General features: G+C 41.6%; 1 protein-coding gene across 3 annotated transcripts in view; it reads right to left on the reverse strand.

Moving 5' to 3' along the window:
- Lrrc6 (leucine rich repeat containing 6) overlaps nt 1-16,746 on the reverse strand; it is a 91,717-nt gene that overhangs the window by 24,312 nt on the left and 50,659 nt on the right. For all 3 annotated transcript variants that reach the window (XR_004516030.1, XR_781277.2, XM_010629582.2), the window contains exons 7-10: nt 16,024-16,101; nt 10,550-10,615; nt 7,331-7,400; nt 6,547-6,642 (exon numbers count right to left, since the gene is read on the reverse strand). Coding sequence is in view for 1 of the 3 variants with exons in the window: in XM_010629582.2 (XP_010627884.1) it covers nt 6,547-6,642; nt 7,331-7,400; nt 10,550-10,615; nt 16,024-16,101 (310 nt within the window). In the remaining 2 variants the exon portion in view is untranslated. The remainder of the gene's footprint in view (nt 1-6,546; nt 6,643-7,330; nt 7,401-10,549; nt 10,616-16,023; nt 16,102-16,746) is intronic.

Genomic DNA, 16,746 nt, shown 5'->3' on the forward strand with positions numbered 1-16,746 from the left:
AACTGAGGTATTACTGCATTTTGCTGTTCAGTTAAGATGGCAACTTCCTTCATCCCAGTTAATTACTCTGCAAGAATACCCAAAGGAAATCATGAAGCATATTCTCAGAGTGTTCCTGCAACTTGTCAGTTGAGAATGTAGATGGAAACTTAATTGATGCCAGGGAAGAAGACTCTCAGTGAATGCAAAATTTCAGTTAAATCTTGTTAAGCTGGACTGTGGTGAGATCATATGCCAAATATTCCCAGGCTGATGATGATAAGATTGTCTTAGTACATATAACTTGGTCTGACTACACATCTAAAAAAATAGGCTGAAGGGCAAGGATAAACTCTTAGAAAATGTGAAGGAGAATAATCTCACTCAAAATAGGAACTAAAATCATATGCATGCTATCTACAGATTACCTTTAGAAAATATGCAACAACTGTAGAAAGAAAAACAACTAGCACACTTTCTGAGGGTAGTAAGAGAAATAAAGGAGAAACACTGTTGGCAATCCAGTTGTGATAAAGGCAATATGTCTGCTCTGTCCTATTATAATCTATAAATGTAGTGTAATTGCAATTGCTTTGATGCAAATGTGGTTCGTCCCACCTGAAACCCATGTTAAAGACTGGGCTCCAGTGTAAATGACAGCAAAAGGCGGTGGGGCCTTTAAGAGATGGGGAGTAAGTAGTGGGAGGTGACAGTCCTGTGAAGGGATTAACATGGGCTTTATGGTGGGACTGGTTCCTTAAAACAGGTCATGAAAGAGCCAGCATGACCCCTCTCTCTTTTCTTTCTGCCTCTCTTGTCAGGCAACTCCTCCAATCTCTCTCTCTCTCTTGCACCCACCATATGATGCTGTCTGCATCACAGTAGGAAGCCCTTGCCAGATGCCAGTGCCACTTTGCTTACACTTTCCAGCCACCAGAACTGTGAGGCAAATGACCCTTTATAGTTACCTCTCATCAGGTACGCTGCTATTGTAGCAGAAAATGGGCAAGGATAATAATTATAAAACAATATTAACTAATAGAAATAAATATTATTTACAATAGTACTTTCTAGCAATCAGTAACAATTGAAAGTAAATATTGGTATACGTATTAGATATCAGCCAGCATTCTAGGTACTCTACTCATATTAATTAACATACTCCTTAAAACAACCTTTTGAGGCCTGAATTATTATTAATATTATTTTATGGATGAAGAACCAGAACACAGAGAAATTAAGTTTTCCAAGGTCACACAGTTGCTGGGGAAAGTACTAAAATTTAACTTAATTTCTCCAGTTCCAGGGCCCATTCCTTTATTCATTTCTTTCTACTGCCTCCGAATCTATGGCAGCATAAATTACAGTGGCCTTTCTTGGAGGCAGAATTTCACAAAGTTGCTTTTAAATTAATCTGCAATAATACATATGGAAAAATCAAACAGGAAATTGTTGGAAATAGTTGGCAACTCTGGAAGACTCATGTTTTAAATGTTAAAGCATGGCTAGTACATTCACTGGTTTAAAACAAAAAAACAATTGAACATTTACTCTTTTCCATGTTCTGTTCTATATACCAGGGGGAAAAAATCCTGTTCTCCTGAGGTCTCATTATTTTGGGGGAAAATCAGTAAAGGAGCAAGTAAATATTTATAGACTGCCAAGTGCCAGTCTACGAAGAAAGATACAGGAGGAAAGGGGGTGAAGAATGCCAGTGTGTGGGTGAGGATGCTTTTTTTTTTCTTTTTATTGAGTTTATCGGTACAATCTAGGTATACAATACAATTACATTCATCATTGGGATTCTGTACCTTTACATAATAGGTCTTGATTCTCATTTTTTCCCCTTGTCCCTGCCCTCCCTTCATCCCCTCCTCCCCTCCCCATTAGAGGATGCTTTTTAAACAGCATTATACATGTCCACACTGTATCACAGACTGTCCTAGACCAGGGGAGCACCTGAGATTGCAGAGCTGGCCTGCACGGAGCCTTCTGGGGTAAGGAGCTGAGCTGGCAATGCCCAAGGTGTCAGTGACAGATTTGCCCTTGACCAGTGTGACAAGGGGCAGACGTGAGCTGGCAGAGTTTACCTACTGGGAAGCACCTACTCTGTATAAATCCAGCTCATTAAGGGATAAGAGAAATCAAAAATATCAATCTGATGTTGACCAATCTGAGAAACACTGAATGAAGTATCTCATAAGAAATAGCACAGAATTTTGTGGATCCCATGACAAGTTCTGTGCCCTTGGAAAACAGAAACAAAGTTAAGGATTGAATTTCCACAAATAAACATGATGTGGGCATCACAGGCACAGCCCTTCCCAGTGCTTTTTACAAACACTGTCACTAAGAGGAAACTATTCAACATCACATCTGACATTCTTTCAGTTGATTTAGAGTCTCCAGATACTGTATTAGAAACAACTAAGAACTTTTTTAGATATTTCTGGAAGCACAATATTTCACTGAACAGATAATGATACTATTCTATAAGTGAATTAAAATTGTACCCAAATGCCTATCTGAATCCTTTTTTATTTTAGGTAAGTAATATATTTTTGTTTAATAGTTAAACCTCTCCGAGTCAGAATTTTCTTTTGTTTGAAGGCAAATCGTATTACTTATACAATTTTCCTTTTTAAAAATACTTGGGCCAGAGGTTGGTTCTGCCATTCAGGATGCACCAAGTCAGGAGTAGAGGGCCCCTTCGGGTGACTGTCCCAGGCAGTTTGGAGGGAGGGAGACACTGTCCCTGAGGCTTTCTCTATTTCATGTAAGGTGAGAACAAGAAAGCCTGTCGTCTGAGACACAGCCAGCTCTCCTCTCAAGGGAAAAGCTGGTCTGAGAACAAGTTGACATTTTAGAAAGACCATGACCCTTCCTGCCTGGGGGCTTCCTCACCTTCTAACTTGTTGTCAGAGATGAGGGTTCTTTACAATCAAAGTCAGTTTTATTCGGGGCTCTGCAGCCTATAGCAGAAGACATCCTAAATGACTCGTAGAGGGTACTGAGGGATTCAGACACTTCATGTAGACAAATTAATAAGTTTAATGTCTTTAAATTCTTTCAGGGTGGTTCAGTACGGAGAGTCTTACAGGCATCCCCACAACTTCTGTCTCAGGTATTTTACTGAGATCAAAGTGAAAGACTCTAAAAGTCAGCAGAGGCAACCCTAGCAGGCCTCAGAAGTCATAAACACTATGATTTTCAGTCCTCCAGGGAGGTGCTGCCTATATTTTTATCTTCAATTTCCCACTCAACTTCTAGTGAATCATTTATTCTACTTCTGTAACATTTCTTCCAGCTAGACCAACTACAGCCTCAAATACTTTCTTGATTCTTCATGCCTCTGGAGCCACTTGCCTATTACTCTACTCCCATTTACAGCAAAACTTCCCAAAGCTGTTGTCTGAAACATTCTCCACGTCCCTATTTCTTATTCTTGTATTCACCCTTTCAAATTCTTCTGCCTCGTTGAAATAACTTTTATCAAGGCCATACATGTCTTCCCTTTTGTCAAAGCCAATGACCACTTCTATGTCCTCCTCAGACTCAACCTCCTACTTTCTTCTTCAAATAGTTTATCCTCTAGGCTTTTCTCATGCCACAAACTTCTGTCTGTCTTCCTAACCCACTGATTATTGATGGATTCATAGCTTTGGGTCTGGTGCTTTCTCTTCCCAACTCCAAAGTGAAGGAGTGCTCCCACTACTCCATCATAGGCCCTCTTCTCTCCCTCACCTCAGCTTTCCTCCAATGTGAGCTTTTCAGTCTCCCGTTTAAAACCATCATCTACATTTTCATCATTTCTGGTTTCATACTCCGTTGAGATCATGGCTTACATATGAGATATCTTTTGCCTGCTTCAAGGCATCTATAGTTTATGGTGGCCACATAAATTCAGATTTTTGCTTCTCCAAATTGCTCCCTCATCTTCCTCTTCTTGGAGAAGAGCACCAGGATATACCTATTGTGGAAGCCTCCTTGATTGATCTATATTGTGTTGGTCTTGTCATCAAAATACAATCTCAATTCACCACCTGCCTGTTGTTGCCCATCCTCTCCCAAGCAGACCACCTCACTGCACAGCCTTTCCACTGTTCATGCTGCTTCTGTTCTTTCTATTTGCACAGGCACTGAGCTGTATCCCCAGCACCTTCGCCACCCCTTTTGGAGACAGTGGCAGGCTAGAATGAAGCTTTCAATCCTTCTGCCTCAGCCTCCCAGATTCTGGGATCACAGGCATGAGCCACCATCCTTCAACTCCTTAATCCATATAGAAGTTAGAATGATCTTTAAAAAAATATAAATCAGATCATTTTATTCCTCTTATTGAAACATAACAATTGCTTTCCATACCACTTGGGAGTACTAGTCAGATTTTTTGTTGTGGCCTAAAAGGCTATACATAAGGAAGTTTTCAGCCTATGTTTCTGGCATCTCCCTTTACTTTCCTCCTTACACAGATATCCTATTCTAGATACCGTGTCATTTTTTTCCCTATTTCAGGAACAGCGGCCTTATTCCCACCATTGTATCCTTGTACTTGCTGTTCTTCCTGCTTTGCACATCATCTCTTTACACACCTGGACCTCCGTATCACTCAGGTCTCAGGTTAAACATCATTTTCCACAAGGACCTTTTGTGACCTTCATTCACTCTAAAGTGGAAGGTCATGGTCACATGTCCTCAGTCATCCCTTTCAGGCTTATGATTGGCCTTATCTTCATCGTAGGGCTTATTTCTATAGTAAATAAGTTTGTTCACTTAACTGACCATCGTCTGTCTTCCCTTGTCCACTGGTTCACTCGGCATTTAGAAGAGAATCTGTCTTCCAGTATGCACTCACTTAATATTAAAGCATGAAATTATAGTTCACACCTTTATTGTTTTTTTGCCTTGACTTATCCAGTGACTTCCTCTCTGGTTTCTCCGACACACTCCCAGTACCAAACTGCATCTGGAGTGATGTTTTTAATCTAAGGTCACCCATGAATTTTCTCCTGTGTACCTTAGTCACTCTTCTTGAAGCTGAGCCACAGTATTTGACAACCACAACTGATGGTGTTTAGAGGATTCAGTTCATAATTGGCAGGCTCCAAGGCAGGAAGGGCCTGGCGGGAGGGCCTGGCAGAGGCAAGCTGCTCAAGTCATGGTGGCCAAGAAGCAGCAAGAGAAGGGAGGAGTCAGAGGAGGAGACACACCTTTCCAGATCGTGCCCCTAACGATCAACCTCTAACCAGGCCCTACCTCCTAATGGCTCATTTCCCTCTGAACTCATCTGTGGATCAATCCACTGATGCAGACATTGCCTCATGATCCGTTCACCTCCTAAAAGCCCCACCTCTGAGCACATGAAAATTTGGGGACATTCTAGATCTAAACCATAACAGTAGCTCTCAGTTTTCCCTTCCTTCCTTCTCTGACATCTGTCCTATGCCATGGCTACAAAGAACCACTGCAGCCATGCGCTATGCCTTCCTGTCTCCTTGCTACATGGCCCTCTTTCTCTCCATGTATCAGATAAGCTCACTCTTCAAAATCAGTCTTGTAGTTCCTCCTGACCAAACCTGATTTAGGAATGCTACTGTTTCTAGTACATCCCTCCATTGTTGTTTTTCTCAGACTATATATTTGTTCATACGTGATTAGAGTACCAGACTTATTAAAGACCTGATGTTTCTTAATCACTTTTAGGTCAGCAACTGGCACTCAATAAATATGTTAAATTAACCAAATTCATTTGATCCTGTGCCCTCTAAAAAACGCACACACATTAACAATATCCCAAGGAAAGAAGAAAAAAAGAATATCTGGTCCATGTCATAAAAATAATATTAAAATAACACTAGCCATTTCAGTAATTATGCTAACTCAGCTATGCATTTTATATGTATTCTCTGTTTTTTAATTGATTAAGTTTATTGGTACATTTTAGATATACAAAAAGACCATATTCATACAGGTAATTTGTACCTGTACATGATATATCTTGACTGGCTTTTTTATCCCATTCCCCTGCACTCCCTTTGATCCCTCTTCCCCTCCTTATTTACAAAAGCTTTGCCAAGTGATGATAGAGGCCTAGAGCCCTAGAAAGTTAAATAACTTACCAGAAGTCACAAAGCTGGTGATCCCAACATTGGATGTCGAACACAATCCTTCTAGAGTTCCAAGGCCTACCTACCACATACATCTCCTCTCCTGGTTATTCGTATGGAAAGTACTGATCACCATGGGATGGAAGCACTCCATGGGGCCTGCTCCACTTATAAGAACCATGCACCTTCTTTCTCCCCAACAACCACCCAGACTCTGCAGAGACACAGGAAGCTGGAGACAAGAGCTCCTGGGGAAGAAAGGGAGAAGGAGCCACCTCAGGCTCAGTCTCTGCTCTCCCTTCTCACAGGCCTTGTCATCCTCCTACTCAGCTGAGCTGAGCTGAGCGCATTTCCTGTTTCTTTTCACTGTAAGAACACTGGTAAGAAATCACCATTAGCTTTAACAGGTCAAATTCCTTCAGGAATCAATGTTCCTAGACTTGAAATCAATGCAAGTGCCTACCTTGGGCATGGAGACCACCAAATGTCCTGTCGTCTGTGATCTTTTAGCAGAGCTGCTGTCGGGCTTGACTTCTGCAGGAAGGACTAGCTGAAAGGGCTGAAAACGAGTAGAAGCTATTGAGCAATGGGCATGTTTCACGGCACAGTCACTTCAGGAGATCTTTTCATCACAAATTCAAGATGCACTGTTCAGTTAAGACATGCACTTAGACATATTAGGAAAAATAAGATACATGCTATGCTTGAAATCCATGAACCATTTGACCCATTTTAATATATAACCTAAAGAATAATTACTGACTACAAACAGTGGAACACTAATAAGTCTGTTGATGGCTGAAAAGCAATTTACAGATGAGACATAGCATTTCCATTTTAATGTCTTTATGTTAACCCATATGAATGCTGACAATCAGCAAAAACTACTATTTAGAAATGACAAGATTGCAGTGACCATGAATGAAGTCACTGCCCATTTAGAGTGAGAATACTATGTAACTTTATGCATAGGCCACCACCTATAGGATCATGTTAAGGCCTTGAAAAAGCATAACCCAGCAGACACGTGTCTGAAGTATTCATTTTCTCAAGCAACATAATCATCAGCTGCTTCCCCTGCCACCCCGCACACGACTGCTGTTATAAAAACCATCTGCCTAAAAAGCAGCAGTCTGAGTTTTCTCTTTTTTCTGTTTTACTAACAGTTTCTAAAAAATGTTAAAGCAACACAGCTTAGTCTAAGCTTTAGCTCTACGAATTATTGTAGTCTACAGGGTTACACTCACCTTTCCTTTCACCATTACTCGTACATACATTGGCTGCACGTCAACCTCAATTAAAGAGGTATCCATGTACCTTCAAAATTAAACAGACCACATCCTAAAGGCTTCAAAAATAGTAAGTTCAAAAATGTACAGTTACAAATTCACATTTACAGAACCATTTCAAATGAAGAACATGTAAAATTTTCATACTAAGCAGGTTTTTAAAAATCAGTCTTACATTAATCCCCAGTCCAGAGGAAATTCAATGTATCAGCAGTTACACTTTTAGGCCTACCAGTACACTTGGCATTGATTGCCCCCAACCCAAAAATATCTAAGGTCTGAAACACCAAAGGTTTGCAAAAAACAGCTTGCTATATTCTATCATGAATATTTTATTTTAAGCCCCTAGGACACGAATAGCCTGGAATGCTGAGTCTACTACACTTGGGACCTGCAGCCTCCAGCTCCTGCCTCCTCAATGCTCTTGGGACCCAGCAGCTGCTCGGCAGCTGTGCTGGGACCACCTCTCCTGGGAGAGGAGCTCACTTCTCCCACCTCACTCCCCCAGAGTCACATCCTGCTGAATAGGCAGAGCCTTCTTTTGATGTCAGTGACCCCAAGGTCAGGATCTCCTCATCTTGTGAGTGAATGAGAGACTGGAGTTCACGTTACTCCTTAAAATAAGAAGTTTCTGTTTATTTATCTTAAAACGTTGACCCTGAACATTAGAAAATCCAGCAATGATAAGAAAACCACCAACATTAAGGGAGAGAGGGAAGGGAAGGGGTCACAGGTCCAGGATTTAGAATCTCACAGACTTGTGAGGAATCTACTCCACTACTTTCTCCTTTATTACCCTATGCCATAATTACCTTCTGAGCCTCAGTTTCCTTATCAGTACAGTGAGAATATGAGTGTGCCCTAAGATCACCATAAGAGCACACACCTACAGCCCAGTACATAGTTAATATTAATAAACTGGTGTTAGGTTATTTAATAAAATTAAAATAAAAATAAATACAAATGTTCTTACAACATAATATGTAAATATTTACAATTTTAATGGAGTACATATTCCTTTCCTTGCTTAGGTTCTCTTAACGTATTCATTTGTTCCTCCTTGCAAGATCTTTCTTTGCCTGAAACAATCCTTTGCCAGTTTGGTGTACAGCAAGCTACTTATCACCCTTCCCTCTTCATTGCTCATGCTGCCAAAATTTCCTGACCACCCCACAGCACCAAGCACCAAACCCCCACCCGCTCTGCACACACACTGTCACTGTCCTTCACAGCCCCTCCGCCTCTTTAATAATGACTCATTTGATGCCTGGCAGTCTGCAGTCTCCATCCTCTTCCCACCCCCTGCCCTGCCATGGGCTGCCCTGCGGTGGGTGAGCCATGGCTACACTGGAATGCGCTCATGACCATCGCCCCATGCCCAGCACCCAGTAAGCATTCTATAGGTATTTGATTAATAAAGGCAGAAAACATATATGAATGAATGCATCTCATTTCTCGTATGTTCTCATGAGTCAACAAGGAGGTTTAATGTGATTCATCAGGCAGAATGATGGGAATAGAAGGTTTGTACTACACAGACAGGGAGAAAGATCACTCTTTAAAATCCACATACATGCGGATGGGGAAAATTTCTATGTGAAAAGGAAGTAACCAACAGAGTTAAGGGGGAAATTTAAACTCCAGAAGTAGGGCTTCAAAGTAGAAAGTGCTGGGAAGAAAATTAGAGAATAGCAGGCTGGAGAAAGGCTTTGAAAAGCCAAGCAGAATGATGTTGTTTTTACTTTTTTCCTTTGCTCTTTTAATCATTAGCAATAGATAAAATCCAAACACGCCTCTGGTTTCAAACTTTGGAATTGGATTGGAAAAACCTTAAATTCTCAAACCAAATTAAAGGAAAATGTCCACCTAGGGAGTAAACAAGGACCTAGTAGGTCAGCACAACCATTTTCCTTGTAAAAGGACAGTGACCTCAGGGGAAGGACAAGATATTCCTCAAAAGACCCAGTTACTCTTACAAATGTAACTTGAGACCTCATTCGGTCCAACTGCCATTGGGGGACTTGCCCACCTTCATGCTTGAAGGTGTAGCTTTCTCCTTCTCTGACAATCGATCATTTTGCAATAAACTCACCTGTAGGTGAGTTATAGGTGGCCTTTGTATCTAATCTGAAATCTTTTGCAAAAGACACAAAGAACTGGGGTGAACTGCTAATTCCTCATGGTGTTAGGACCACCCAGTGTTAGGACCCAGCTTCCCACTGGGAAAAGGACATAAAAGAATAAAGTAATGAATGTTTAACTGAAAACAACATAAATACTGATTGTTGATCTGCAGGAGCAGAGGCCATGAAGGGAAAGAGCTGGAAACTCAGTAAAGACGGGTTACAGGTAGCAAATGAATACAAGGAGTGGGAGATAGCTTGGCATAAAGAGGAAGGGATCAGGGTAAGACTATCCCATCCCTACCAGCTAAAGCTGGAAACAAAAATGCCCATCAGTTGGGGGACAGTAACATCATGTGGTACATCTGTACAGTGGAGTATCAGCAAGACAAAAAAAGGATGGAAATTGTGACAGACTCTAAAACTCAGCTAAGCCTTCAAGAGATAAAGTGAGGCAAACTGGGTAAATTCAGATAACTTCCAGGAGGAAGGATGGAAGGTTTCACAGGCTGAGGGTTGAGTATCAAAGCCATGGAGTTGCAGGGAGAAGACAGCAGCAAGAAGGCATCTTGCCACTCCTGTCCCTTGGAATAGGGTGTGGGCGGGAGTCAGGCATGAGGTGGGAGGGTGCAGGGCATGCATGGCCCTGGTGACTCCAGGTCTCCAGGATGAGATAAGGGAAAGAGGCTGCTTATTATGTCAAAGCATTCTAGAAAAATAAAGAGGACTACAAAAATAACATGGCAGTCATAAGAACAGAGAGGGTCCCAGCCAAACCAACACTGAAATCAGCAAAGCTCTGAGAATTATTGAAACTCCACATTCCACATTCCAGTGAATACAGCCACAGCATTGTACATTCATGAATTTCTCCTTTCAATTTCATGCTTTTAAAAATCACAGTAGGTTCTCTGTTCCAAAAAAACATGAGACTTCACTTAACCAAATGGCAAAGCCAAATTACATTTCCAAGTTTTTCAGAACTCAAAAGATTGTTATTAAGAATAAAAAACTGGTGGATAACAAATACAAATGTATAATAAAATGTCTTTACCTATAGACAGCCAGGTCGAGGATGATCTGGTTATGTTTTTCATCATCTTTCAGAAGGAAGTCAAGCCTAAATATAATATTTGGGAGGAAAAGACATCTTTACTGTACACATAACCTCATCACACAATCAAAAATAAACTTGGTAATAATTGTCTTGAATTACAAACTTATTTTGGTAGTTGTACAATAAAATAACTATGTTAATTTTAAAATCTCAATGAAAACATATCAATAGATTACTGAAGAGACAACTCACAGAGTGGAAAACAATTTTACCAGCTATTCAGATAAAGGACTATTATCTAGAATATATAAAGAACTAAAAAAAAAAATCAAAACCCTCAAATTTAAAGATTCAATGCAAAAATGGGCACTTGAAATAAAAATACACTTCACAGATAAAGAATTTGAAACAGCAAATAAATATATGAAAAAATGTTCAGCATCACTGGTCATTCGAGAGATGCAGATGAAAACAACACTGAGATTTCACCTCACCCCAGAAAGAACGGTTGCTATCAAAAAATCAACCAGTAACATATGCTGGTGGGGCTGTGGGGAGAAAGGAACCCTTCTCCACTGCTGGTGGGAGTGCAGACAGACTGGTAGAACCACTGTGGACATCAGTGCGGAGACTCCTCACAGAACTAAAACTTCTTGGTATTTTCCCTAAAGAATTAAAAGCATCACACTACAGCAATATATAGGCACACTCATGTGTATAGCAACAATAGCTAAATCTTGGAAACAGCCCAAATGCCCATCAACTGATGAGCAGATAAAGATGTGGGTTTTTTTTATCCAGTGGAGTACTACTCTACCATAAAGAAGGATGAGGTTGAAACATTTCAAGCTAAATGGATGCACCTTGAGACCATACTCTTAAGTGAAATAAATCAGACACATATGTTTAAATATCACATTGTTCCTCTGGTGTGAGAAACTGAATGTGGAAATAAGGACTGAGATGTATAATGGATGCTGGGAAATGGGAAGAAAGTGTTCAAATGGGAAGAGGAACAAGGGAGGAGGGAGAGACAAAGGAAGGAAGTGACAAGAAAAAACGTGAAAATAGAAGGAAAAAATGGATACAAAGCATTTGTACATAGGGAGGGGAGGGACTTGGAGGGAATGGGATAAAATAATTTATTAAAAAAACAAAAATATTACTTATGTTTGCATTGTTTAAATATGAGAATCTTAAGGTCAAGTTTATAAAAACAATTAACTTCGGTGCAGAGATGGAGACATCTGGTGGCTAAAGTTTTCTTTTCCATTTCATTTGAGTTCACCAAAAGCAAATGAAACACTGGAGTCTATGGATATCTAAATATACTTGCATCTCCTTTAGCCGGTACCCTTATTCTTAAAAAATGTAAACAGTTCTGTCTTTGTTCTCTTTCCTGGCCACCTTTTTCCTTTTCCTTTCATTGCTGACCTTTTCATCGCCCTGGGGAAGGCTAAAGCCCCCAGGGATTTTATTAAATTCACTTTAGAGAGGAAGAAACAGGTTGACAGAGGCAGACATAGCCAGGTAAGAGTCCAGGGAAGCCTGAAGAGGCAGCATTTGAAATCCTGTGTCTTTCAGTGGTATCACGGAGCTGAGTCCCAAGCGTAGTTTGCCTCCTGTCCATATATATTCATAATTTTTTGGTCTATTTTCTTTTGAGCACCTCACTTATTGTGCACTTACTGTGCTAATGTTGCTGTGCAAATAATATTAAAGAGTATCTATTGAACTGCAAAGCTGGCTATGGAGGTAGCCCCTGGCAGTAGTTCTGCTGTGGCAGGCACTCTCATCACCTAGCCATGCAGCGCTTCTTATCAGTCTCAAAAGACCCATGCATTCTTGACCTCATCTTGGGAGCCTTTTTCTGTGCTGTCTCCCCTGCTTTGATTGCTTATTCCCCAATTCGGCCAGACTAAACTCTCTTTTCGTGTATCACTGAAAGTTGATTTCAGAGATGTTTCCTCTGGCAGAGATTCCTATTCAGGCCCACCTTCGGCTTGCCCTTTACCCTTGGAGATAGAGCCTCTCTACATCGCTATGAAGAAGAAAGACTGTATTTTCCAGCCTCCCTTGCACTTGAGTGAGGACATCTGATTTACTTTTGTGAGGGAAAGTATTGTGTAGTGCTTTCCAGAATTTTCCTTATGAAAGAGAGGGACTGCCTTTCCTGCCTTCCTTCTTAACTCAGCAAAGGTTGTAGGAAGGCAACCGTTGAACCATGGAGACTATTTAACAAGCTATCACAATTGTCTAGGCAAGAGGAAATACTGTTTTGTGCTAAGGTTATGATGATAGAGTTACCGGGAAGTGGTTGGAGGCTACTGGTATAGAAGGGAGCTGGTAAAATGAGATAGAGAAGAATCAAGGAGGAACTGAAGGGTTTTGTTCTCAGAACATGAGTGGATGCTTGTTACTGTGATGGAGAACAGTGGGAGAAAAGCACATCCTGGTAGAGAGGGGGTTGGCTAGAAATCACAAATTTTTCTTTAGCCATCATTTGTGTTTTATTTCAACACAGTGAGATCACATAGCCAGTAGAATGCTCAAATCTTGTGCTCAGGGAAGCAGCTAGATTTGGTTATGAGCAATACAAAGACAGTGTTCAAAGATGTGGGATTTGATGAGATCCTCTGAGAGTGATGACTATTCTCCCGAACACACAGGAGACAAAACAGAAAGGACCTAGTCAATCATAAGAGGAGTAGTAGGAAGGAAAAGAAAAATCAGAAGCAAAGGCAAGCCACTGGTTTAAAAAGGAACATAATGCTCAATTAGACCAGTTTTACTAGGTCAAGCAAGATGGGGACTCAATTTTGAACACTGACCATAGAAATGATACGACGAGAGAAATTTCTAGACCATAAAATGCCCACAGTGGCTTCAAGAAGAAATGTGAAGCAAGAAATTGGAGACTGAGTATGGACAACACTAAGGGGAGCACAGAAGTAGACTGATGGCTGGACAGGACGCTGGGGAAAGTGAGACCTTGGCTTTGTTCTGTTTTAAGGCAGAAGTTTCTAAAATGTGTGTGCCTGCTAGTGTGATTGGTCCAGTAGGGTGGAGAGGACTGATACAGAAGACCAGGGGTCATTGAGGTCCGAGTCCTTGGCAGGAAGGGGGCAGGGATATGAGCACCAACAGAGACTGGATGACAAAAGCAAGCTTGTCTCGGAGCAGGAGAGGAGAATATGGAACACAGGCTCAGACATGCTGGTAAACTGGTGCTGGGAGGAGACAATTTTTTATTGCTTCTGTTTCCTCAAAAAAATAAGAAATAAAGCCCACAGTTAAGACTGTGGAAGTATAAGATGGTACTAGAGGTAAGTGGAAAGGAAGAGGTGTGGGAGCATCATGCAGGAGGGTGGAGGGTTCACTGTCCAAGAAAATGCAAAGACAGCAGAGTCCATCAAGACCTGTGGCCATGCACTTAAGACCAGCGGGCAGAGGCGAAGAGTTTCCTCCAGCCACTGTGAGTGGACCCAGGAGTGGATAGTGTGCTAGATTAAGCAGTGTGAGGCTTGGTGAGGTGAGGATAACAGAAGGAGAGGATAAGGGAGCTGAAGAAGTGACCTAGACTGATATCTTTTTACATTTAAGGTAAATAGCACAGTTACATTCATCATTGGGACTTTGTACCTTTACATGATGTACTTTGGTTCTTATTTTTTCCCAATTCCTAGACTGATTTCTGTGACGAACCCTAATACCAAGGCAGCAGGAGGGCTGGGGAAATAAGGAAAATGGTACAGACCCCTGTGTAAATGGGGCCAGCGACTGTTGAGGAACAGGGGGTTGCCAACAATGTAAGAGATGGTGCTCGATGAGGTGAAGAAGACTGATGTGGAGGAGACATCTAAGAAGGAAGCTGAGGTGGGAAGTAGGTGGTTGGAGAACTGAGCAGACAGGCTTCCAGTGACATGTGATGAGGTAGCCACAGCTGACAGTGGGAGGAGAGGCCCAGACAGGGGTCTCGGGGCTGGGGTGAGTGGACAGCGTAGAGGGCTGAGGACTTCTTGGGTTAACCTGACAACCACAGGAAGAGGGGGAAGAGGAATTGTATCAAAATGGCCTGTGCCCTGCAAAGCCATGAAAGTGAGGGCCGGGGAGAAGGGGCCCTGAGGGTGGCGGTGGGAGAACCTCCCTGTAGCTTACACGGTGAGAAGAGGAGGGCAGTGGAAGTGGCTCAACTTCAGTTAGCAGAAGGAGAAGACGGTACACGGGGAGGGAAGGTTGGGGACTTGGGCTTTGCTGATGAGCCCTAACCTCCAGAGGGCGCAGGAGAAGGTAGGGAAGGGAGACAGAGTGAGTGGGGTAGAGCCAGGCAGGAATAAGATTCCGGAGGAGGTAGATGCACTAGGAGGGTGACCAGGGCGTGAAGGGAGTAGGCAGTAGTAGTGGGAGGTGGGGAGTAATTCATTCTTCGTAGGGTCTTCCTAAGTGAATTGATTTTAGAGGCAGAGAGGGTTGTCAGAGTGATGGGAGGAGCAGTGGTTTTACCAGGGTTGCATGGAGCTCTGGGGTCCCTCGTGCCCAGTCTAAGCGGAAGAGAAGGTCTTACTGCTGGATTTTAAGGTCCACAAAGATAACTCCTGCAGCAATCACTGCTGAGCACCCAGGGCCTAGCCTAAGGTCTGCTGCTCATCCTGTCTGCTGGGTACAGAAGTGCGGCGGGGGAGAGGGAGATGGCAGAGGCGATCCGGAAATCCCTAGAACTAGGCACACATGGGCAAGACCAACATGATAGTTATGCAGCCTTGGGCAGGTCACTTCAGCTCTCAAACCTGAGTTTGGGACCTGTGAGAGAGAAGTCCTGACTATAGCTCACGACGGCTGGGAAGATGAATGATTCTAGACAGTACCCTTATCGTCAGCATGGTAATAACACAGCAAATGAAATGATGGAAGGAACAAATGAGATTTCACCCATAGGCTTGTTTGTCTCTATTTAGGTTACAGAAGGCCTTTTTTGGCCGCTTTCTAGTTTTTAACTTTAAGGCAAATAGAGTAGATCAGATGTTATTAGACTTGAAGACTTCCAGTTTGAATATGTTTTTTCTCTCTTTAACTTCATTGAGGTATTTATATCAATTTATTTCCCTAGTTTTTGAATGCTTAGAAGATATGTTCCAGAATATAGTGTAGATGGTTAGAAGATATATCAGAATTCTCAGCCAGCTTGTTCATGGCAGAATTTTAAAAATTCATAAACACAACAATAATGCAGTGGTAATTTTCAAGCACAAAATTGTATGTGGTCCAAACTTTCATGGACTACATAAATAACTATGATTCCAGATGTCATAGATACCAAGGGAATTATGCATTTGAAAACATAATAGATGTCTAACTTTTCAATATGCACAAAATGACACTACTATCAGACTCATGTGCCTCATTAAGAGCAGTCAAATAGTCTTTGCAGAGCAGGTGTGTCACTGAGCCTTCTGGTCCCCCACCTCACCTACTTGGGCTCATTGACATTCAGGGCCTTCCCGGATTCAGTGACCAAAGTCCGAGGTGGCTTCACGTCCTTCTTTTTTTCACTGAAGATTGGGGGTAGGTGGGAACAAGAGGCAATGGGGGAGGAGAAAATAAAAAAGAATACAGAAGTAATCAATACAGTTTTGTGATGGTTTCTAGAAAAATTTATCAAACATTTGTGAATACATAAGCAATTCACTTATAAGTCATTCCTTTCATTTTATACTGGGGATCAATCAAGCCAGATTTTTTTATATAGTTCTATTTCGGTAAAGCAAAAATGTAACCAAGATAATTTGGATGGTAGAAGAATATTCCTTTTGAGGAAATACCTATGAATACTCATGAAATATTTGTCTTTTTTATTGAGGTTATTGGTACAATCTAGGTATACAAATACAATTACATTCATCACTGGGATTCTGTACCTTTACATAATAGGTCTTGATTCTCATTTTTTCCCTTGTCCCTGCCCTGCCTTCACCCCCTCCTCCCCTCCCCATTTACAAGCACTTTATTTCCATTTTTTCAGTTTCTCATATTTTTGTCCTCTTCCTAATTACCTTTCCCCCACCCTTCCCACTTTCCTTACACCTTTAGCCCTTTACTTCCTATTTCACATTATTAATTGTCTCATTAGGATCCTGTGTACTATTATAGTTTTTCACACCAAAGAAACTATTCGGTATTTCAGTTAAAGAAATCTC

This window comes from Fukomys damarensis, unplaced genomic scaffold (assembly GCF_012274545.1).
Source record: "Fukomys damarensis isolate Sample0158 unplaced genomic scaffold, DMR_v1.0_HiC HiC_scaffold_5, whole genome shotgun sequence".
Classification (NCBI taxonomy): domain Eukaryota; kingdom Metazoa; phylum Chordata; class Mammalia; order Rodentia; family Bathyergidae; genus Fukomys; species Fukomys damarensis.